At 36.8% G+C, this 23,027-nt stretch overlaps 1 protein-coding gene across 1 annotated transcript; it reads right to left on the bottom strand.

Moving 5' to 3' along the window:
* Positions 1-1,740: 1,740 nt before the first annotated feature.
* On the bottom strand, positions 1,741-4,797 carry LOC145781025 (hepatic lectin-like). The gene is made up of 3 exons (XM_082592732.1): positions 4,698-4,797; positions 4,115-4,271; positions 1,741-3,692 (listed from the first exon to the last, which is right to left on the bottom strand). The coding sequence occupies exons 1-3, from the start codon at positions 4,762-4,764 to the stop codon at positions 3,446-3,448; spliced, it is 471 nt and encodes a 156-aa protein (XP_082448858.1). The 5' UTR covers positions 4,765-4,797; the 3' UTR covers positions 1,741-3,445.
* Positions 4,798-23,027: the final 18,230 nt, after the last annotated feature.

The raw sequence follows: 23,027 nt of genomic DNA, 5'->3' as shown, positions 1-23,027 counted from the left end.
TTCTTGGTTCGCGAAGTCACGCGCTAACCAATTGTGTTATCTGGGAAAAAGATTATAAAAGTAACTCAGACCGTCAATTTACTGGATAAAAGTCGCACTATTGTCTGCCCCACCCCACTATTTCCGCTCCAGTATCGCAGTCGATTGAGCGCCCGACTTTGTGTACGGCTGATATGGAAAGATGAAGAAACATGGAACATCTTTTTTGGGATGTTTGCTTGAGCAACGTATTTCGCCATTCAACGAGGTCTTGTAGATAACGACCCAAACTATTATTAAATTAAGTATATCTAATAATTACTCTTCACTGTGAATGCCACCTCTCACTGAGACAGCAGAGGATGACGACTACAGCTGGCAGGTTGCTATTTTAGAAGTCGGCTGAAAATTAGTGATATTCTTTGAAAACCAAACTCTGGCACTAGGAAAATGGATCTGCAGGCAAAAACCTTTCTTCATCAGTTAGAACTATAGACACAGGAGTACAGAAACATGAACTGTCAAATTAGATGATGGACAGGGATGTTTGGAAAAATCGTGTTAATGGTGTCCGGGCAAGCTCAAGTGGGTGATGAAGAATAATTAATAATAATAATAATGCTTTTATTTGCGCCCATTGCGATAACATACAGTAGATTGCGATCACAGATGCGATACAACAGACGACAGGAAGCAGCGAAGTGACATATAGTCTTCGAGTCAGCTGCTCCCCTTATTTTGGCTTGCCATTAAGTGTCTTTGCCGAGACACAGCCGCGTGCTCTAGAGTGGTGTCGAACCCACGTCCCTTCGAACGTCGCGCAAACGTTCTCACCACTCGGCTACGCAGCCGACTGATTTTACTCGATTCGAATTGAATTGTTTCGTCTGGGAAAACTCGACAACTCTCAATTTGGGAAGATGTTATAGTGACGACAGTACCGCATATTGTATTGCTTCCTAACCCTGCCTAAACTAACAACATAGGCCTACTGATCCCAAAATTTCTGTAAACTAACTAGATGTCATGTGAAGAATTGAAAGCACTTGACCACGCATCTTTTGACAGCGAAATGATTTTGCAGTCAAAAAGAAAAAAAATTGTAAGAAATAAATTGGAAACATAGTCATTCAAGCATGGTGTAATCCGTTATACTGTGCCCAGATAGTTCTATTGTGGTCATTTTTTACGGCTTGTATATTTTCATCTTTGTTGTCTCGCTATATCATATATATCTGCTGGCAACACTGTACTCAAGTTAGTGTTGCCTAGTAATTTATGAAGAAAAAGAATTGCAATTAGAAAGAAATTAACAGTAGTCATTGAACAATTGAACATGCCCAAAAACAAACCCTGTCTATAAAACGGGAGTTATTGGCTTATGTGGACATTCTTGTCTGATACAAATAAATAGTAATTAATAAAGAGAGCTTGAATATTTTATTGAAGGTATTGAACTCTATACTTTAGTAGAGTTTGGCAACACAGGCGCAATGCAAAGTTGCCAGTACCATTGTTTCAGTATTTGTGGGAAGTAGAATATGAAGATTGAGCCACTGTAGATTGCAAGTTTTGGGGCTGATTTTAATATTATACAATAATTTTCGACTGTGAGATCTGAAAGCGTCTTAATTTACAAACAAAATCACTTCACAATTTTGTTTTGTCGTGTTAAGTTTTATCTAGATAGAGTATGTCTCAATATTAAAGAATGAAGCTACTTTCCTTTTCGACAAGCTTTTCACATCAACAAAAGTTTGTTTTATTTGTAATACATTCAAGCTTGTATGAGCTTGTTTCTTTGTATGAGTTTTTTAGTCTGAAGATAGATATTTCTAAGCAATGCCGAGAAATAGTTGCAAGTAACCAAAGTGTTTATTAATGTTCATAATTAGATGATACTGTGTAGCCTAAACGAATAAAAAAACAGAAACATATTCTACTGTAAGACAAGGCATCAGTGCCGGTCTTAGGGTATTTCGGGCCCTGTGCGGAATATGCTTTGCGGGCCCCAATGACAATGATCCAATTCAGTAACGTAGCTAGGTATTTTAAAAGGGGAGAAGAGGTGGTTTGACGGTCGGCGGGCGAAGCCTGACGGCGTCATCGCCGAAGACGACATCCAGCAGCGGGGGGTCTGAAAATTTTGAAAAATTACTTTGAATTTGGGGCATTCTGAGAGCATGTTCAACAAAAATTTGGGTATAAATATTACGGTAAAATGGTGCTGTCCAGTGGCATAGCAAACGGATAAGATCATGCTTTCTTTGGCATTTCGGAAATAAAGCTATGTCTCTATGTTGATTCTGTATGCAACCTCTTTCGTACCCCGAAATCGGAGTAACAAAATCAAATTGCCCTGAACATTTCGTCCCCTGAAAAGATCGAGAGAAATTTTGAAATGTTTGCGGCAACTCCGATCAGCCACTTCGGCTCTGTTGTTTTTTTTCTCGATCTTTTCAGGGTACGAAATGTTCAGGGGACGAAATAGGTTGCACCCGTTGAGTCCCCATGTTTTCTTGTTGCTGATTCCTTTGTTGAATTTTTCCATTGGAAATGACTAAATTACTGCATATTCTGAGTAAATTGCGGGCCCCCTAATTTGCGGGCCCTGTGCGATCGCACGTGCACACCCCAAAGACCGGCACTGCAAAGCATATATACACGTATCAACAACAATAATTATTTCATTCGAACGCTGTTATTCTGAGCGTATGACGTCACCATCAACAAGATTGCTCGTTCCTAATAGGCTACATTTTGATGGTTTTGCTCTCTTGAAAGACTGTGCTTTAGCTTTGCACATAGCCTACTTTAATTTAATACAAGCGAATTTCTTTTCACAAAAGTCAGTTCAATCATAAACAGCTAAAAATTGATTTCGATCAGCTAGCAGCTAGATCATCTTCAGTTAAGCTTATTCCAATATAATATTGAATAAGCTATATTCTATTGGAATAAGCTTATCTGAAGATGATCTAGCTGCTAGCTGATCGAAATCGGTTTTTACCTGTTTATGATTGAATTGACTGGTGTGAAAATAAATTCGGTTGTATTACAAGACGTGTAACCGAGTCGTTTATATCAAGCAATTGTTGTTGGTTTGACACCAGTCAGAACATATTTCATTTTTTGCACATAATTTTATCGCTGCAGCCGCAACACCAAAGTTGTGCATGCATAACGCTTCGGGAAGATACACCATTTGCATTGCAATTATAATTTGTAGATTTGTTTCAATTATTTTGCCTGTCCTGTTATGTAGGCTAATGAGCTGCTCTCACACTAGTGTTGCCAGATATCTTCAAACTTTTTGATTTAGGAACATAGTTTCTCATCTGGCAACACTGACTTCAAAGACTGGTTGGAAATTGGCGGATTAATAAAAATGAATTAAATCAAATATGCATTTGTTTCGTCACAAACATTTGAAAATTATCTACAAATGTTTGCTTCCACTCGAAAGTCAAATTTTCTTTTCACAAAGCGCAGGTAATTTAATACTACAAGGAGCATCGTTGGTTCGAAATTGTCTCCCAGCGTCGATAGCAGCACAGTCTTCTTCGCCTGCATTGTTTGGTTCTCCAGTATACCAATGTATGTCATGTGATGTACCGTACGATCCGTCCACCCATTGCCATTGGCCTTCTCGATACAAATCGTGAATTCCAATCCAGAAAGCTTGTCCATTTAACATGATATTACTGATGGCACTGTAACAAAATGCATGTTTCATTTATACTGTTCTTGAAAACATTAGGAAGTCAAACAAACAATACTGTAGAAAAATAAAGTCTAGTTACTCTAAGTCTAGTAAAATGTTTGGTTTGATAAAATCTTAACCTCAGACAGGAAAAAGCTTTTTTTGAGAGCCTAATCCTGACAGTTTTACACACTTGTAGGAGCTTTGAACCACTGACGCATGCTCGCTCACCAAGATCAACATACTGAAGTTTCCGCTGATTAAAGTATTGTTGGCAGTAAATTATTCCATCCACTTTATGCGGGAAGAGATGTTTGGTGGGACTACCAACTGCCATGACCTTGCAGATCGGATCCCAAATACAGTGTTACTCCACATGTTTTAAAAGTCACATGAAAGTTCCTGTATCAATACTACATTAATTTTTCTCACTATCTTGTTCCATAATGCTTCATTCCGTGCACAGCCAAGTCCCCACCAAGTCTTTGGCAGTAATATCTCGCTGAGTGCCAGTTCGTTGCCGACCACATTACTTGATACTTGTAGCCAAGGCCAGTGATAGGAAACCATCCGCCAGTCGCTATGCCACCTGCAAAATGAAGTCACTAAAATGAAGCAGATTCATTTCCATGACTGTTCATTTGCCAGAAAAGGGGGATGTAGTTACCTCACACTTTAACGTGACCTATGAACGAATGTAAAACCCTGAAAGCTATTTGTCCATCAGACAAAAACACGACCGACAACACTTATCACCCCTCTCGAAAGAAAACATTTTTTGTGACTGGAAAATAGTTGTAATATTGGACTGGTATTCAATTTCCTGTGAGTATTAAACAACTTTGTTTTGAGATGAAAGTTTTGATTGTTCTTTCTATCAGGCTTGATTGTCAAATTCATAAAATTCTATATTTGTAGTGCAGACTGCAGACCATTAAATTTTTACGTGGTTTGCGGAAATTGTTGACACTACAACAACAAAATCATTCAATAAATATTACATCACAATACGTACTTTCTGCTGTCATAATGCAAGTCCCAGCAACAACAAGGAAACAAAAGAAATTTGCTAGAGAAGCCATATTTTTTATGATACTGGCACTAACTGAACGAGGTCTTCTATAAATAAAAAAAATGAGTTTAAGTGAATCAGATGCAGGAAAGTTACCTACTCTTAACAAGAATATGCTATGTCTGTTTAAAACAGAAAGTTTCATTATTTCTACTTTTGTTTATCCCTGATCCGTTGTCCAACGATAAAATTTTTATCATTAAGTGATTTTCTATCAAAATTATGGACATTCCAGTGCAGTTGACGTTTCCTACTGTGGAAACTCATCCCCGACAAAAAAAAAATGGTTTTAGAGAAGACTGACTTCGATGGAAGTAGGGTCGGAGTTTCATAAGAAACGTCCCTTCAACACTATGGCAAATACTCAATGACCATTGTCTAATGTGCATTTGTCTCAACATTCAATGAAGTGACTTCTATAAAGTTGTCTAGAAGTTTGTTATCTAGCCTATTATTAGCCTAAATGTACAGCAGTATTGTAGCGTAAACTACCGCTAGCAATACGTCTTGAGCAAGAAATGCACTCCTAGCACTACGTCTTGAGCAAGAAATGCACTCCTATACTGTATTTTCAATATCAAACGCAACCTTAAGCCAGATTTAGCTCAATTGCAAATGCCAACTTTTGAGTTGAACTCATTATTTATAGTTTTCGTTTTTATGTTCTTTTAGAGTTGAAAAAAATATTTTTTCCGGTAAATTCGTTCTATCTTTATGAAGTTTTTATGTTGTTTATCTTGAAACGATCTCGCAAAACTTTATACCAAAACGTTCTCTTGTAAACTTTCAATAGCAGCAATAAATTGTGAAAGCCCTGTATTAATGTCATCCGTATTTTTCAACTGTAATTTTGAGCTTGAAGAATCGTTAAAGTTTGTTGAGGAAAACTTTCTAGCTACCCAAACCAGTCTATTTTACTTTGATTCAACGTTTGCAAACGTTGAATCAATCTACAGTAAAAAGTTGAGTTAGTTCACCTTCCGCTGTTGATGTCACATTTTCGTTTCACGGCTGCCTTTGATCATTTATTTAAACTTCCAAGATATCATCAATGGAACTTGGCAAATAAAGCAGCAGTACTGTTGTACTGAGCAGTAAATGGAGTACTTGGAAATTAGAATTCTAAATGCAATGCAATGCCTTCAAATGCGTAAATACAATGTGGCTAGCTCTGCGGTGTTTTTTTTACGTTTTTTCAAGTTTGCAAACGGGTTTTCCAAAACAAATCAGTCTGTTTTGGATTGATTTAACGTTTGCAGACGTTGAATCAATGCAAAAAAGGCCTGATATGCTACCTAGCCATTGAATCAATATTTTTTAAATGGCCGATTGTTGTAACGAGAAGTCATTCTGCGATTCTGCGGATGTTTTGTAGAATACTTTTTGAGATGTTGAGGACACTGCTAGTGTCTTATCATTTGAAAAATCATAAAAAGCATTTTTTCATGCACGGTCTTGGTACACGAAATTAGATAGAGAGTTTCTGTCTCTTCCGAAAGATGGACTTACCGAAACAGCACACCTTGTTGTCCAGGTTTGAGGTTCACGCTTTAACATGGTGTCAAGTAGTTTCTTGCTTTACATCACACAATCAATGGCCAGGCAGTATAAAAATATAAAAAAGAAACTTCAGAAGAAAAGTTAAATGTGAATAGCTGCTATTCTCGGATTATGTAACAGAACGTTTGAAATGAAAGCATGCCGGTGATCAGAGTGCAGTATAAACTTTTCAGATGTAAATGGTTCAAAAAAAGATGTCATAAGAGTTTATGCAAAGAAACATGATTTCAGATAATACTGATACACCAGCATCATGGCCTATGCTCTAAAGCTAGTAAGAAATGACAGAGTAACACACCCCAGACTAGTTAGACTCTATTAACCTTCGTGCAACCAAGACATTTCACCATACACGGCTTACCAAAAGGGGTACAGCTGAAATCATCCCCTTTTGTCCCAATTTCGCAAGCTAATGCTAAAAAAAAAATCGTTTTATTTTTGTAAGAAAGAGTCACACAAATGGAAAAATTAATGAAAATTTGCTATTAACTGTTTAAAAATTGCCGATTCAGTTTTTATCAATGTTACTGTATGTCACACAAATAACTGTTTTTGGTGAGCCATGTGCACTGCACATGAACCTAGCGCACCGTCCACAGTGATTTCTGCTCTTCTAGTCGGCCTCTCTAGGACACATATAACACCTCCTGGAAGCAGGAAATACAACAGGTAGTTGTTTAGTGACATCAGCATCAATGAAGTCATACTTGCATGCCAACTCCCGTACATTCGCTTGAATACCTTGAAAATTCGTTTCAGTCCGTCTGGTTATTCTTCCTTCAATTTGAACTTGACAGAGTGCTTTGCCCAGATCTTCTAGATCAGTAGTTTACAACTTTTTTGTCTTGGTGGACCCCTTTTGGTGCCTTCAAAGCGGTAGCGACCCCAAAAAATTTCTATTTGAAATTTTGGAATATCGCGTCTCCTTATGGAATCATATGTTACATAAGTTTTGAAGCAACTGACAAACTAAGAGGAATTTGCTAAATTCGCAGATCAATTGACGATTGAGATTGACGAAATTATGTTATGAGCACTAATATGTTGGCACACAGGATCAAACATCAGTAATTTATATGATGATTTGATATTTTTCTATAAATTTTATCAAAAGCAAAATAGCCTACGGTAGAAATTTTGCCACCGTTACAAAGAACTTCTCCCTTTTTTCATTTGTGATCAATATCACCGTCATTCGTTATAATCACAGTCATTGCAAATCTGTGAGTGGTAATAGACTGCTGACAAACGTTTGCATTTCCAAGTTAATCATTGTTCAACAATCTGCTGTCTCAAAAAAATTAAGTTGAACATAGCCAACATAACCTTATTAAAAAGTTATATTTTCCCCAAAAAAATATTTATGTAGATTTTGTTGGTTTACACTTTATATGTCATACAAACAACACCTACGCAAAAAAGAAAACATTAAAAAAGGATGTCTATCCTAAAATTAAGCATAGATCCTATAGGCTACTAGGGGAAGGTCTAGTTCAGGGGTCGGCAACCTACGGCCCGCGGGCCAGGTCCGGCCCGCCAGGCGCTTCGTTTCGGCCCGCGAGGAGTTCCAAGCAAAAGCACGCAATTCGGCCCGCGACGATAAATAAGTTGTTTTTCGCATGCTAAAATCATAGTGCAACAAAACCACGGATACTACCTCGTGCTACAAATTATATGCTTCATTGCACACGTTTCATTTTTGTGCAAAAGTTTAACTAGATTCAATAAGACGATGCAATCTTGAACAAGCCAGATGACATCACAATGCTGGTAATCAAGAAAAAGGAAATTTTTGCTGGAAATCAAGAAAAAGAAAAAGGGAATCACACGACTGTGATTGCAACTGGTTGAGTGGTTGATATATTTCAAAATTTAGATTCCAACAGTTGGTAGGAGTAAGGATGGCAAAACGCAGAAAAGTGGATTTGGAGAAACGAACTTTTCAGCAAGAGTGGACTGAGAAATACTTTTTTATCGAGCATTATGGCAAAGCAGTTTGTTTGATATGTCAGAAAAATGTGGCGGTCTACTTTGGCAATTTGGCAAAAAAATGCAAACAACATCAACATTCACATTAAATTGTTACACACATTTGTTCTTTTAATAATCGGTTTCAAAGTAATAAATTCCTTTTATCATATCAATGAACAATGAATATTATATAAGCATGAATAGGAGTGTAAAACGCCGTGCAATTTAGGGTAAGATATTCGCGTTTCAGAAAAGCTGTCCCGGCAGTTACGGCCAGCCAGTATATTTTATTTTATCAAATTGGCCCGCGGTTCAAAAAGGTTGCCGACCCCTGGTCTAGTTAGTTGAGCCAGAAATCGATTTTTCTGCAATAAAAATTTAACGACAAACTTTACCAAAAATCCGAATCCATCATGATAAATTTCAGTCTTATGCGGTTCTTGTGAACATGTTTGTGTTTGCGACTGACCCCGATTTATATCATTTATCGGCATGTTAAAATTGAAATTTAGCCGGCTCAAATGATACCCTAAATTTCACGGTTGAGCCACCCGTTGTTCACGGTTGATCCACCATTATTTCGCTTCCAAAAGATATCCCAAAACAGAGCTCAATCTGCATCAAACACAATAAACTCTTCTCTTGAACATCTTGCAAATAAACAATCAAAAAAAGTTTAAACTGTGTATTGTGTCTAGTGTCTTAAAATGAAAGAACAGTGAACACTGAACGAACAGAAATTTATATTTCTGAAAACACTGAGAATCATTGAATAGCAACTTTGCACGAAGGTGTTTTTACCTTTCTGAAACGATTTCGCGAGGTTTGTGAAGAAAACGAACATTAGCAACCAATGGCGTTGCTATCGAGAAAAATATAAGGGGGGTAGTGCTAAAAAAATTACCCTCAAACTGGCGCATTACAAAAAAAACTACTCTTATGGAAGTTTAAGGGGGGCAGTGGACCGCCCCCGGCTAGGACACCAGTTCTACGCATCAATTACAGTACGGTACAACAAAATTTGGGCAGTACGTAAGGACCATCGGCTCATAAACTACATTCCTTAGGATAAAGGCATGGCTCAACCGTGAACATTGCAAGTGGCTCAACTGTTAACATCGCCGCCATTTTCAAAATTCATAAAAAATTGCCAAGAACCAACTGGCTAATCAAGCAACGAGAACTACTAAAACAAAGAGTAAGTTACCCTCACCTATCCCAGTATTTCCATTAAGACAACGATGAAGCATCGTAGGAAAAAATAACACATTTCTTATTTTTTTCAAAACTACTTTTACCTACCATTTTACATTTAACTGCTTCACAATTTTTCTGCTTGTAGAAAATCCCTAAAACTACATGTGCTGATGGACTTCAAATTTTTCCATATTTTTGGTATGAAACGGTTGACTAATCATGCACGACGTTGCGATAAAACCGGATGGATCAACCGTTACCCGGCTCAACTAACCAAACCTTCCCCTACGTTAGGGTATCAGCAGTGTCAAATTTTTTGAGTTAACTGGGGGGTAATCGGCTAATTGCATGGGACACATATGTCCCAGCGGTCCTCAAAGGGTGTCGTTTATATGACATTTTTTATTTAAGAAACCAAACCTTTGTGCAATGTCCTTTGCAATGTCAAACGACGCACCATTGCTTTGCGACTTACAGTTTGAGAATCACTGTAGGCTAATGCATAAACAAATCACGAACAATTTTCAAATTTCGCAATTTATCAATCATGCTGAAAACTCGGAAACTATCGCGGACCGCCTGAAATCGATTCACGGACCCCTTGGGGTCCGCAGACCCCCGGTTGAGAACCACTGTTCTAGATGAAACCGACGTTGTCGACAGAGATTTGTCCGTGTGTTTTGTAGGATGCTTTGCTCGATACAACACAAATGTATTGTGTGCTGATGGTTCAATAATAAAGAAAAATACAAATACACAAATACATTTGATCATCAACAACAGTGCCACGCTGAATTTGAATTTAAAATTATTGGCCCAACGTATGAACGGAACGAGGCGTTTGGAGGAGACACATAAATCAACTCCAGCCGAGGTTTTAAAACGTGCAAACTGAAAGTAAAAGTAACTTTTCTGATTCAAGTAAAGATAAGGTTGCACCACTTCAAAAAACAGTTTACTCCGTTTGATACCAATTAATGACCACCCTGAGCATAGTAAAGATGTTTCGCAGAGATGCTATCCTGTTCAAAACAGACGCAAACACAACTTCTTTTTAGCTTAGCCAACACGTTTGTTAGTCGTATATGTGCTCCTGACTCTAATTGTAACATGATCATTAATACAGTACAGTGATCTGCTAGAAGCTCTATATATTGTTGTTATGTTAAGTTGTGAATACTTGGTTAGTATCACCCTCCTATAGTTGTAATGTTGTTTACACGAGATCGTGTGTCGTGTAGGTCTACGCTTAGTGTGGAATGCCATGTCATATTTCTATTGCTAAGTGTTAATCTATAAGAAAGGAATGGTACAATTCAGTAACTTTCATCATCGGCGTATGAGCAGGTCTTTTCCTGGTTAGATTGGAGGGCGGCAGGAAGTCATCAGCCACTCGAAGTCATCAACCTCTCGTCGTCCAGGGTCCTCAGTCCATGTGCACCATGTGGACTGAGGAGGCCGGTGGGTTGGGCAGTGGTTAATGATATGGTCCGTGGTCTGTTCTGTAGCGCCACACTCGCTTTCTGATGGAAGAGCCAGGCCCAACTTGTGCATGTCCGAACGAAAGCGGTTAAGCCTGACCCACGCAAGCCTTGCGAGGGACATCCCCGGTGGACGGGGATCGGCGTCGGGTAACGTTAGTCTAGCGCAGTGGTTCTTAACCAGGATTCGATCGAACCCTGGGGTTCGACGAAGCTGTTTCAGGGGTTCGGCGCGAACGTTCTCTGAAACCTTAACATACTGCCTACTGAATGGTATATCAGCGAATACTTTTGGAAATATTTTTGAACCACACTGAAGTACGATGGCTATCGAGGAGGAAAGTGGTGAATCGCGTTTTTGCTTTGCGTACAGAATTATTAGAGTTCTTGAAAAGTCACAACCATCGGCATTAAAAAAAACTTTGAGGACAAGTTTTATCCTTACTTAGGCTTATTTGGCTGGTATCTTTGGTGCTCTCGATCAGCTGAATTACAAAATGCAAGGAGGTAGTAAAAATGTAAAAGAAGTTGAAGAGTAAAAGAGTGCTTTTCAGAGGAAATTGCAGTTGTAGTGGCAGCGATTGGAAAATAACAACTTCGCTAACTTTCCACGACTAGGCGAGGTAGTAAGTAGTTCCGATACATAATGGCAAAGTTACAAAAGTTCAGAGGCTTTAACACTTTGCTCCTCAAAGGGAGGCCGGATTTGGCCCCCCCCTCATATTTCCTTTAATTATTTGAAGCACAGTAACGCCATGCACTTGGTTTTTCTTGACTTTTCCTAAAATTGCCAGGCGGATCTGATGATATTAAATTTGATGCTAAAAGTTGTGTAGTTTTCTTGTAAATTCAAGATTTTGGTGAATTTTTGCTATTTCTAGCTAACTTCCAGCAAAGCGTGAAATGGATTACATTGCGATGACAAGCCATAAGCTCATAATTGCTTCGTGCATCGATATGCGCGAGCAGAGAGAAGCATTCTCTTGCTTTCTTTTGTTTGGTTTGACCTCAATAATACAAAGCGCGTTATTTCTTATGCTACAAAGAAAAGCCAGTGATCGCAAAGCTGTTAATTAGAAACAATAATAGCAAACGTTTTTTGCGTTATCAGCTCTACAAAGAAGAATAGCAATCCACGATCAAAATAGTAGACTATGGAGGCCACAAACTATTCAAAACAGTTGTTTCAAGCAGATAATATTCATTGACGAATAAAAAACGTTACAATAAGAAATCTTCTCTTGGATAAAGACACGAAAACTTGGTTTCGAAATAAACGTTCTATGGAAATGCTCTCATTGACAAAACTTGCAATTGAGGAAATGTATCACTGCAAATGCTTTTGGGAGAAGCCGGAGAAATAGCGTTTTTGCAAACAGTAATTGTGAGATACTCAAAATTATGAGATAGGCTTCATTTACACGTAGCAGCTAACTCGATGGCGTCCCTTCACTGATTTATGTCGCCTACTTGTTGTTATGTCCTGTATTTTTGTTTCACAGTGCACTGTGTTTTGTTCCAAAGAGCGCAAAATAAAGATGATAATGCTTCATCTACATTACAAAATATTTTGTAATGTAGGCCTACAAACAAAATGTACAATGTACACAATGTACATTACAAAATATTTTGTACTGTAGACGAGGCATAAAGTTAGGCGTCACATAAGACAAACAACAAATCAGCTTTCTTCATCATTGATTCAACATCTGAATACGTTGCGCCAATGTATAAGAGGCCGGCTATTGTGAAGACCCGCCATTTAGGCTATAAACGATCCGATTATACCAAAAGTGGGACAAACTAGTGGATCAAAGAATGAATAAACAATGCTGAGAAAACTAAATCTAAGTGACGAACAATACCGATGTCTTCATTTATCTTGGAAAAATGCTGCCCAAACTTATCAACAAAAAATACCGTAAATAACGGCAAGGATCCCGAAAGCAGAATTTGCTCAACTTTGGCATGAATTTAGTCAGACATCTACAGTAATAATTCCACACATACAATAACGGGCTCTCAACTGCTGTAAGATAACACGATGGTTCTGGTTCTGGGCGATTTGTGTAACAGTTTAGGGGAAGACACTACTTGAAATGATGCACCACACAAAAGATTTTCAATGAAGACTGAGTCTAAAAACCGATGTGGATTGTGCTGCACAATGACTTCAAGTTCAGGACAGACAAGGCACAAAAATATCACGATAAAAATAAAGACCTTGTGGGAGATTTTCGAGAATCATAACACGATGCAAATACCAAAAACGCATGGTTTGCATGCTGCTCTAAGCTGGCCGGCAACCACAAAGGTAGACAATACAGGCAGTTTATAATTCGATAACAGCGCAATAAACATTATAAATACGTAAACCGACAATTTTCTTTTACAAACGTTTTACGTCTAATAGTAAATTTTCCCTCAACAATTTTTTGTGAAGCACTTGCAAACCACGGTTTTATAAAATAATTCATCATTATTATTTTTTACTTCTCGGATATTGTAAAACGTCATCAGCAAAATCACAAAAAAAATTTCATTACTTCAATGTAGTAGGCCTAAGAATTTCTTATAGAATTGTAGCCACGTTGTTTCAACAAAGAAGCCATTTTTTAGCAATATAGAGTTATAGAAAATAATTTGCAATCATGCAAATGGTTGGAAAGAATCTAGGAAGTCTTCTCACAATCTGGCACAAAATGATTATGTTTATTGTATCTCTGTAAAATGTTTTACGACAAACTTTGAAGCTTCGTTATAATCATTTTTATCTTTGAAGTCAAAAGTTATTTTTTTTTTTTTGGCCAGAAACATAATCACTGCCTTGCTGATGTTGTCGATATTACGCGTATTTTTAGTGCTTCAAACAATAAGGACCCAGTCAGCAATCCAGTCCTTTTACATTGATTCAACATTTGTAAACGTTAAATTTATGTAGATTTGCTGACTGTGGGTTATTTCACATTTCCTTTGTTTACGCACGTTCCTCAATTCGCTGTTGCATTATTTCGACGCTGGCGGCAATTCGCTGTTGCATTATTTCGAATTGATTGACACAATCTTCAATAAAAAGTGAGCTTCGAACTTAGCTTTGTTGATATAAATGCTGTATTTTTTGTGGATGTAATTTATGAGTCATGTTTATAAACACCCGTAAGCGAAATGACTTATGATGTGGCCTGCATGATATTTGTGATGCGACTTGACACAAATCCACAATTTCAAAAGCACCTAATTTGAACTTAGAAATTTCAGATAATTTCAACAACTTGTTCAACTGTCTTCTCTCTACTAAAAATATTCATACTACAAACTCAATTGTAGACCTAAATACACAAACGAAGATGTAAACAGCTATTCAAGCAGGCTAAGGTGTTACTTATGAGAAATTTGGTTCCATAAAACTAGAAGCTAGCCATGAGTTTGGGAATGCATTAGTTTAGGATAAAAATGTAAGACAACAAACGCAGTTTTGTTTTTTTTTCAAATTCGTGTAACAATGTTACTTTGATTGTAACTATTTTAGAATCAGTGAGTAGCTTACAATAAGATTTGCTCGCAAGTCGTAAATTCTAATCAATGCAATGATTCGGCACACCGCACACACACTTCGTGCGTTCGATCGAGCTCTTTGTTATTCAGAAGTTTGCATGAAATCGGATTAGCACGGTAATTAAATAGCGGCAAGTTAAATCAAAATTGTCGTTTTTGGGTACCTTTGCAAAAATTGAAATATCAAGTTTAACATATAAAATTTTAAAATAATGACTTTTCAAACTTATATACAAATGATTTGCTTTCACACCAGTGCAACTTCTGTTCAAATAGCATCAGCGGATAACACGTAACAGCTGATTGAATTTGATCCAAAAACGGCCCCCCCTTGAGCAGTTAACTTCCAAAAAAACGTTGAAAAGCAAAGGGTTAAGCCAGTATTTATTGAGCATTTGCAGAAGTTGCAAAATTTATTTCAAAACTACTTTCCTGAACAAACGTAATATCCAGCATGAATACGTCAACCATTTGCTGGTGATACTTCAACAGCAGATATAAACAGTCCTTACTTAGCATTATCGAGCTTCAACAAAGCGAGATGCAAAAAGAAACTTAACACAACAAATCTTCAACCGTTTTGGTGACAATAAATGGAAAGTTAGATCCTTATTACAAAAGTTGTCCTTGAAGTTCTCATGCCATTCGTAACTACTTATTTATCCGAGCATGCGTTTTCTATTCTGGCGGATGTTGAAGCAACAACAAAAAAACGATACCGGCTTGCAGGGGCGCCGGAACGGCTTTTGACTGGGGGGCAGGATTATGAAAAAAAGGCACTTTTTTTGCTGAAAAGCCAATTTTTTTTAAAGTTTAAAGATAAGACATAGCAATAATGCTCATCCATCAGCTCATCATCGAGTAATGATACAAGTGTCCTGTACAACCTACAAAAAACAATGGCACGGGAGGGCGTCATGCTATGTTATGATGATGTAGGCTAATTACCTACTGGGATACAGAGTTTTGTGTTGTGAATATTATTTTGAGGCAGAATTAAAAGATTATAATTAGGCAATGTGGGCTAATAGCTGAAGTTGTTATATCGTATTGCAAAATGTGCAGAAGCTTACATGACCTTAAAAGGGCACCATCGTCCCCCTGCCCCCCATCCACGTAAGGCTTGCATACGAAAGTAATATGAGAATTGCTGTTTCCGAGACAAAGCCTCGAATCTCACTATTGGTCTCAGAAAAACAACAACAGAAGTCTCATTGATTCACTAATGTATTACTATTAAATGTGGTAGATGTTTGATTTTGTGACTTAGCGAAAATTTGGGGTTCAACGAAAGCTTGCAGTCTGGCGTAAGGGTTCGGCAGGTTAATAAAGGTTAAGAACCACTGGTCTAGCGTAACGGTTATTGTCTAAGTATTAGTGCATTGCACGTCGTGCACTTCCGAGTCACGTGCACTTCATTAGGTCGTGCCGCCAGCGACATTTTTTTCCACGTACTTTCTGTCTCATTTACATATTTTGGTAAAAGTCTGTATTATTTAGCCTATCGTTGAGTTTGAGCTAGTCAGAAGTACTGTGCAGTTTTTGTCTTTTCCTGTTTATAGATTTACTGTAGTTAACCATTGTATTTTATTCAGATGTAGTTAAGTTGTATTGTATGTAGGCTATATTATTCCTGAAGAGGACATTTTGTGATGTCGAAAACATTCGATACTTAATTTTTTGCGTAGTTTTGTGTGTCTATAATTATGTAATAAACTTGAAGATGTTAAACTTGATCACGTTACTCGGCTTCGTATGCCTATGGTTCAACAAGACAAACTCTCTACCGAAGCTCTAAGTTTGTATTAAAACCGTGTGCATGCAACCGTTTTTCGTAGGCACGGTTGGTTGGTTTCATCCTCTGCCTAGTGTTCGTGAGAACGAGGGTTCGACGCTCGTCGAAGTCAAACTTTTTTTTTTCTTTAAATTAATTTTTGCGGTGCACAAGAGCTTTTCAAAAAAGTAGGGTTAGGGAAAGCTTATATTTTATTATCATTGCAGAATTTCATTGACAAATAGTTATTTCGCAATCAACTTTCGGAAAATCTTACTTTTAGAGTGACTAGAATCAATGAGAGAGAAAGTTCGTGGGAAAAAAAATTCGTGTGCCGCCCTGTGGCTGTGAGTGGTTCGTAATTATTTAACCAGGACTTTGTAACTACACAATGGTTTGTCACTTGTACACATAGCTCTTCTTGTGTTAAGACCTCTCTTTAATTCCTTTACGTTTGTGGGTTTAGCTAGCTATTCTGCAGTACCTACAAATGTAAAATAAATACATAAGAACAATCCTAAGACAAAGCACAAACAAGGAGCAACAACAAAAACTATTTTATTCGAACGCTGTTATTGCGAGCGTATGACGTCATTATCAACCAAATCGATCCTTACCAGAACGGCATGTTTGTTATATGACGTCATAAAGCTGTGTGTTAGCTTTGTGCATAATATTATATCCGATTGCATTCAATTATTGCCACAATACTAAAGTTACAGATACATACCCTTTTATAAAGGTACGCCATTTGCATTGCAGTTGTGACTTGTCGACGTATTTCGGTTATTTTTGCATTTTCTTTCATACGCACGTATCCCAGTATTGCCAAATGTTGTCAAACTTTCCAAATGTAACATAAAAATTTTCAATCTGGCAACACTAACTTCAAAGACTTGTTGGAAATTGGGGAAGTATTAATAATAATAATAATAATAATGTTAGTTTTTATATAGCGCTGTATCCATCGCAGAATGCATTGCTCCTCAGCGCTTTACAAAGCAGACAGTGTCAATGCAGCCGTATAGAGGCGCAACTGAGTACATTATTACCCGAATCCACTCCATTGCTCAGTGCCAAGCAGGAATTAGATTCAGTATCATTTTTAAAAAGTCTTTGGTATGACCCGACAAGGTATCGAACCTATGCCCATGCCCAAGTATTAAAAACAAATTAAATCAATTACGCATTTAAAAAAATTCCATCAATGACGCATTTGTTTCATCACAAACATTTGAAAATTATCTACAAATGTTTGCTGCCACATTTCGAAAGTCAAATTTTCTTTTGGCAAAGCGCTGGAAATTTAGCATCACAAGAAATGTCATTTGTTCTGAAATATCTCGCAGAGTTGATAATAGCACAGTCGTCTTCGTCTGCATTGTTTGGTTTTCCACTGTACCAATGTATGTCATTTGATGAACCGTACGATCCGTCCACCCATTGCCATCGGCCTTCTCGATACAAATCGTGAATTCCAATCCAGAATTCTTGATCACTTAACATGATGTTACTGATGGCACTGTAACAAAATGGAAATTTTATTTGTACTGAACTTGAATACATAAAGAAATCAAACAAGCAATATTGTAGAAAAATGGAGTCTGGTAGAATGCTTGGTTTGAAAACATCTTAACCTCGAAGTGAAAAATCTTTTTTTGAGAGCTTAGTCCTGACAGTTTTACACACTTGCAGGGGCTTTACACCAGTGACGTATGCTTGTTCACCAAGATCAACATATTGAAGTTTCCGCTTATTAAAGTATTATTGGCAGTAAATTATTCCATACACATAATGCCGCTGATTTTGGAAGAGATGTTTGGTGGGACTACCAACTGCCATGACTTTGCTGATCGGGTCCCAAATACAGTGTTACTCCACATGTTTTAAAAGTTACATAAAAGTTTATATATCAATAGGCCTACTACAATTAATTTTTCTCACTATCTTATTCCATAATTCTTCATTCCGTGCACAGCCAAGTCCCCACCAAGTGTTTGGCAGTAATGTTTTGCTGAGTGCAAGTTCGTTGCCGACCACATTACTTGATACTGGTAGCCAAGGCCAGTGATAGGAAATCATCCGCTAGTTACTACGCCACCTGCGAAATAAAGTCACTAGAATGAACTAGATTCATTTCCATGGGAGTTCATTTGCCAGGAAAGGGGGATGTAGTTACCTCAAACTTGGACGTGACCTCTGAACAAATGTCCAACCTTAAAAGCCACTTGTCCACCAGACAATAACACGACCGACAAAACTTATCATTATCACCCCTCTCGAAAGAAAACATTTTTTGTGGCTGGAAAATAGTAATATTGGACTGGTGTTCAATTTCCTGTGAGTATTAATCGTCTTTGTTTTGAGATGAAAATTTTTTATTGTTCTTTCTATCAGGCTTTTAAGATTGTCTCATTAATAAAATTTTTATATTTGTAGAATGTAGTGCAACCCATTGAATTTTTGAGCTGTTTGCCGGAATTGTTGACCTACAACAACAAAGCGTTCAAGAAATATTACATCACAATACGTACTTTCTGCTGTCATAATGCAAGTCCCAGCAACAACAAGGAAGCAAAGGAAAGTTGTTAGAGAAGACATATTGATAATACTGACACTAAATTCAACAAAGTCTTCTGCAAACATATAAAAGTCGATTTGGTGAAAGAAATGTGAGGAAATTTGCTATTTTAACTTTTAATAATAGGCTTCCTATAGTGTGAGTTCGACTTCTACTTTCGAGTCTCGATCAAGAATAGGCTACGTCTGCTCTAAACAGACATTTTCATTGCTTTCACTTTTGTTTATCTCTGATCCGTTGTCCAACGATAAAATTTTTATCATCAAGTGATTTTTTATCAAAATTATGGACATTCCAATGCAGTTGACGTTTCCTGCTGTGGAAACTCATCCCCGATAAAAAGCAAACTATGGTTTTTAGAGAAGAGTGACTTCAGTAGAAATAGGGTCGAAATTTCATAAGAAACGTCCCTTCAACATTTTGACAAATGCTCAACGACCTTTGTCTAATATGCATTTGTCACAACATTAACATTCAATGAGGTTACTTCTATAAAGTTGTCTAGAAGGGTATTTAGCCTATAAAATGTACTTAAGTATGGTAGTGTAAACTACCGCACGCGCTATTTCTTGAGCGAGAAAGACACTCCTCTATACAGTATTTGCAATAAACCCAACCTCAACCCAAATTAGCTCAATCGCAAATGCCAAGTTTTAAGTTAATTTCATTATGTATAGTCTTCGTGTTGTTTTAGAGTTAGAGCGCCAAAAAAGAGGTTTATGCAGTGCAATTGTTTTATCATTATGACGTTTTATGTTGTTTATCAAGAAACAATCTTGTAAAACTTTATATCCCCTTGTAAATTTTCAAAGACAACAATAAAATTTGAGAGCTTTTTGTTAATGTCATCCGTCGTTTTCAATTATAATTTTGTCGTTAAAGAATCGTTAAATTTTGTAAAGTTTGTTGAGGAAAGCTTTCTAGCTACCAAGTCAGTCTGTTTCAGTTTGATTCGACGTTTGCAGACGTTGGATCAATCTAAAAAATTGTGTGAGTTCATCTTCCGCTGTTAAAGTCTAGCATTGGTTCCACGGCTGTCTTTGATAATAATTTATTTCGAATTCTGTCTTTTCAACAAAGAATCTGGCAAACAGACCAATAGTAGACTAGAGTAAATGGAGAATGTAGAATAATAGGTGCAATGCAATACAATACCTTCGTTTGTGTAAATATAATTCAATTGGTATCACGACAATTCAAAGCCGATGATTCAAAGACGAAGGGGTTAAAGTTATTGTCTTTATCCTAAATAAATTATCGGCTTTGAATTGACCACTTTAAAATTATCGGCAACCAATTTAATTAGTTATTCTGTATTCTCTATTTTTTTAACTTTTCAAAGGGGTTTTCCAAAACCCATGAAATTTGTTAATGTTAACTTCTCACTTTTTCATGATTGTGCACTTCAACAATTCTGTTACACTGTTGCTTTTCAATTTTTATCTGTTTTTTCCTAATTTCTGTCATTTTGTTTTACAAATATCCAGCAAACTTTTATTCAACCATTTTTTTTCTTTGTTCAAGGTAAATGTATGATAAAGTTCAACTAACATATTACCGTGCTACTTGTTGTGATATCCAGTGTTGCACCCTCTTCAGTGTCACTTTAAGAGTAAAAATTACCCAGAACCATTGAGAGGCTGATTTAGGCCCGATACCAATCTCAAGCTCCCAAAGAAAAAAAACTGCTTAAAATGGGTCATTTGGAAAAGTTTAGAGCCCCTAAAGTCATCTCCGGGATGGGTCCAAAGTTATCTCCTAAATCCTGCTATCAACACAAATGGAAGTAACACTTTGCATAACAATATACAAATATTGTCTGCATAATTTATATAACGTTCCACCCAAACTTCTAAGAAGCGCTTCATGCTACAAAAACAATAGGCCTACAGTGAAAAACGACAACATAAACCAGGACACTAAACAAAAATATATTGGTATAACTTGGACTCTTATTGGAAAACGTGCTTTTTATGATTTTTAAAGTTGTAATGCTCTACCAATGGCTTCAACATCAATAAGTATCATGCAAACCATCAGCAGAAACGCTGGTTGACACATAGCCGAAACAATGGGTGATTTGAAGAACACCAAATCAATGCTCAGTTGGCAAATCAGTTCTTTTTTGCATTGGTTCAACGTTTGCAAACGTTGAATCAATCTGAAGAAGGACTAATTGGCTTTCAAAAATGCTGCATTGCACAAAGACGTTTTTACGTTTGAAATAGTAAAGTGCCAAGAATAAGTTTATGACTTGCAAACAATAAGCAAGTCATTTTGTTGCTGCGTCGCTACATTTGCTAGTGTAGGCCTAATAACAATACTCTATCTATTCAATGAGCGTGGAAAATATTTATTTGAGTTTTCAATAGTAAAATGGGGTGTGGTTACCGACTTACGCATCAGATACTCTTTACCCTTTATTTAGGACTTTTTAGTGCAAGTCTTTAAACTTTTAACATTTATAACTATAATTCATATCATTTATATAATCAATGGCATTTAACTATGGCTCTTTTTATGATGTTGAGTAAGTTTAATCGGGTAAAAATATTAAAAAATCACCGTAACTCAAGAGAAATAAAACTTCATTAAAAGCTTTGAAGAAATTGGAAAGTTGTTAGTATGCTACAACAATGTTTGTTCTTACCTGGAGTTATGATGGCAATCTTGAATTATCCAACAAAGTTAACCTTTCACTGTTTTTTACGTTTAAAAAAGACCATGAACAAACACTTTTTAACGATATGCCTGGAAAAGCTTTTGTAAAAAGATTTTCTTCGAAGTTTGAAAAGCCTACTGTAGCCTTTGTTATCATTGCCAGTAACAAATTTCAACTCAAATTATCTTTTTATAGACCTCTGCTATGTTTGGCACATATTGTTTTTTCGTTGTGATGGTCAGAAGTACAAACAAACTGAACTGAACTCTTCCAATGAAAATACATTTTATCATGGGTACCCAGAGATGTTGCATTCTGGAAACATTTTCAGATTTTGCCACAGTAACTGTTTGAATGAAATTTTCCAAATATAATTTTTGTCGTTTTTCTTTGTTTTTTTTTCGTCCTTTTTCACTGTTTTTCTTGGATGAGAGATTGGGTTTTACCATTATCAAGCTTTGAAAAACAAATACAATAAGGTTCAGAAAATTTCAATCAGCCTGTTTGTCGCTCGATGATAGTCTGATTGAATGTTTTCAACTTCTTTTTTTTTATCATTTTACTGCTTCCCCAAAGCAACAGAAAACTTTTATATCATGACGTTAACAATGCAGTAAAAAGTAAACAAGCTTAGAAAATTTTGGTTAGGTAGTAGCGTAGCAGTAGTCGTGCGGTATTCAAAATCTGCAAAATGTGACAAATCTGTGTCAAATGCAAAATGTGAAAAATTCTTCTGCATTATACGTTCAGCTTTTTAGTTTTGTTGGTAAAATAGCCTACTATACAATCATTACAAATACTAATGATGTATAGTTTTTACCAGTAGCAGATCCAAGTGGGGGCACTTGCTTGTTATGTGCCCCTCAAATCAAGAAATAGATCATAAAACATAAAATTGTTCTAGCTTCGCAAAGGTGTGCTTGCGCCATCTTTATTTATTAACCAAATTGCGGGCGACATTCTTTAGCAGTGAATTAAAGGAAAAGAATTTTTTACGTTCCCTTAAGAAACTGAAAAATTAATGCGCTAGGCCATGGGTTACTCAACTAACCTTAACAAATACAATTTGGGTAGAGAGGTAACTCTTTTAAACCATAAACAGACATAACTAAGCAACAACACTACATTTAACATTATAAAACAAAAAACAACAAGCGAACGTTTTCGGCTAGTCATATAGCCCTTTTCAAGCCTATAAGAAAAATACATTATTGAAAGAAATGCTAAAGAATCATATAGTATCACAGTATCACATTATAATGTTAAATGTAGTGTTGTTGCTTAGTTATGTCTAACCTTAACAAAGGTCCAGTTTGACAAGATGAATATATTTAGCGGTCCGGTGAATAAGTTATTTCACATGCAACCACGAAAGTTAAACTATCTGTACCAAGTCACTTTTATAGGTAAAATGTAACTCGAATTGCATTTCTGAAAACGTGTTGGAGTCTGGGAGTCGAAGCCCCCCAGCAACTAGGATGATCACAGTAAA

Source organism: Aplidium turbinatum, chromosome 12 (genome assembly GCF_918807975.1).
Source record: "Aplidium turbinatum chromosome 12, kaAplTurb1.1, whole genome shotgun sequence".
Classification (NCBI taxonomy): Eukaryota; Metazoa; Chordata; class Ascidiacea; order Aplousobranchia; family Polyclinidae; genus Aplidium; species Aplidium turbinatum.
The sequence above is the reverse complement of the archived record's forward strand: the minus strand, read 5'-3'. Positions and strand labels throughout refer to the sequence as shown.

Bases quoted from the DNA above. Each gene is read 5' to 3' on its own strand.
- LOC145781025 (XM_082592732.1), bottom strand. From the start codon at position 4,764: ATGGCTTCTCTAGCAAATTTCTTTTGTTTCCTTGTTGTTGCTGGGACT. The intron at 4,272-4,697 runs GTACGTATTGTG...TTCATTTTGCAG, and splicing joins TTGCATTATGACAGCAGAAA to GTGGCATAGCGACTGGCGGA. The intron at 3,693-4,114 runs GTGAGAAAAATT...ATTTTGTTACAG, and splicing joins AAGCATTATGGAACAAGATA to TGCCATCAGTAATATCATGT.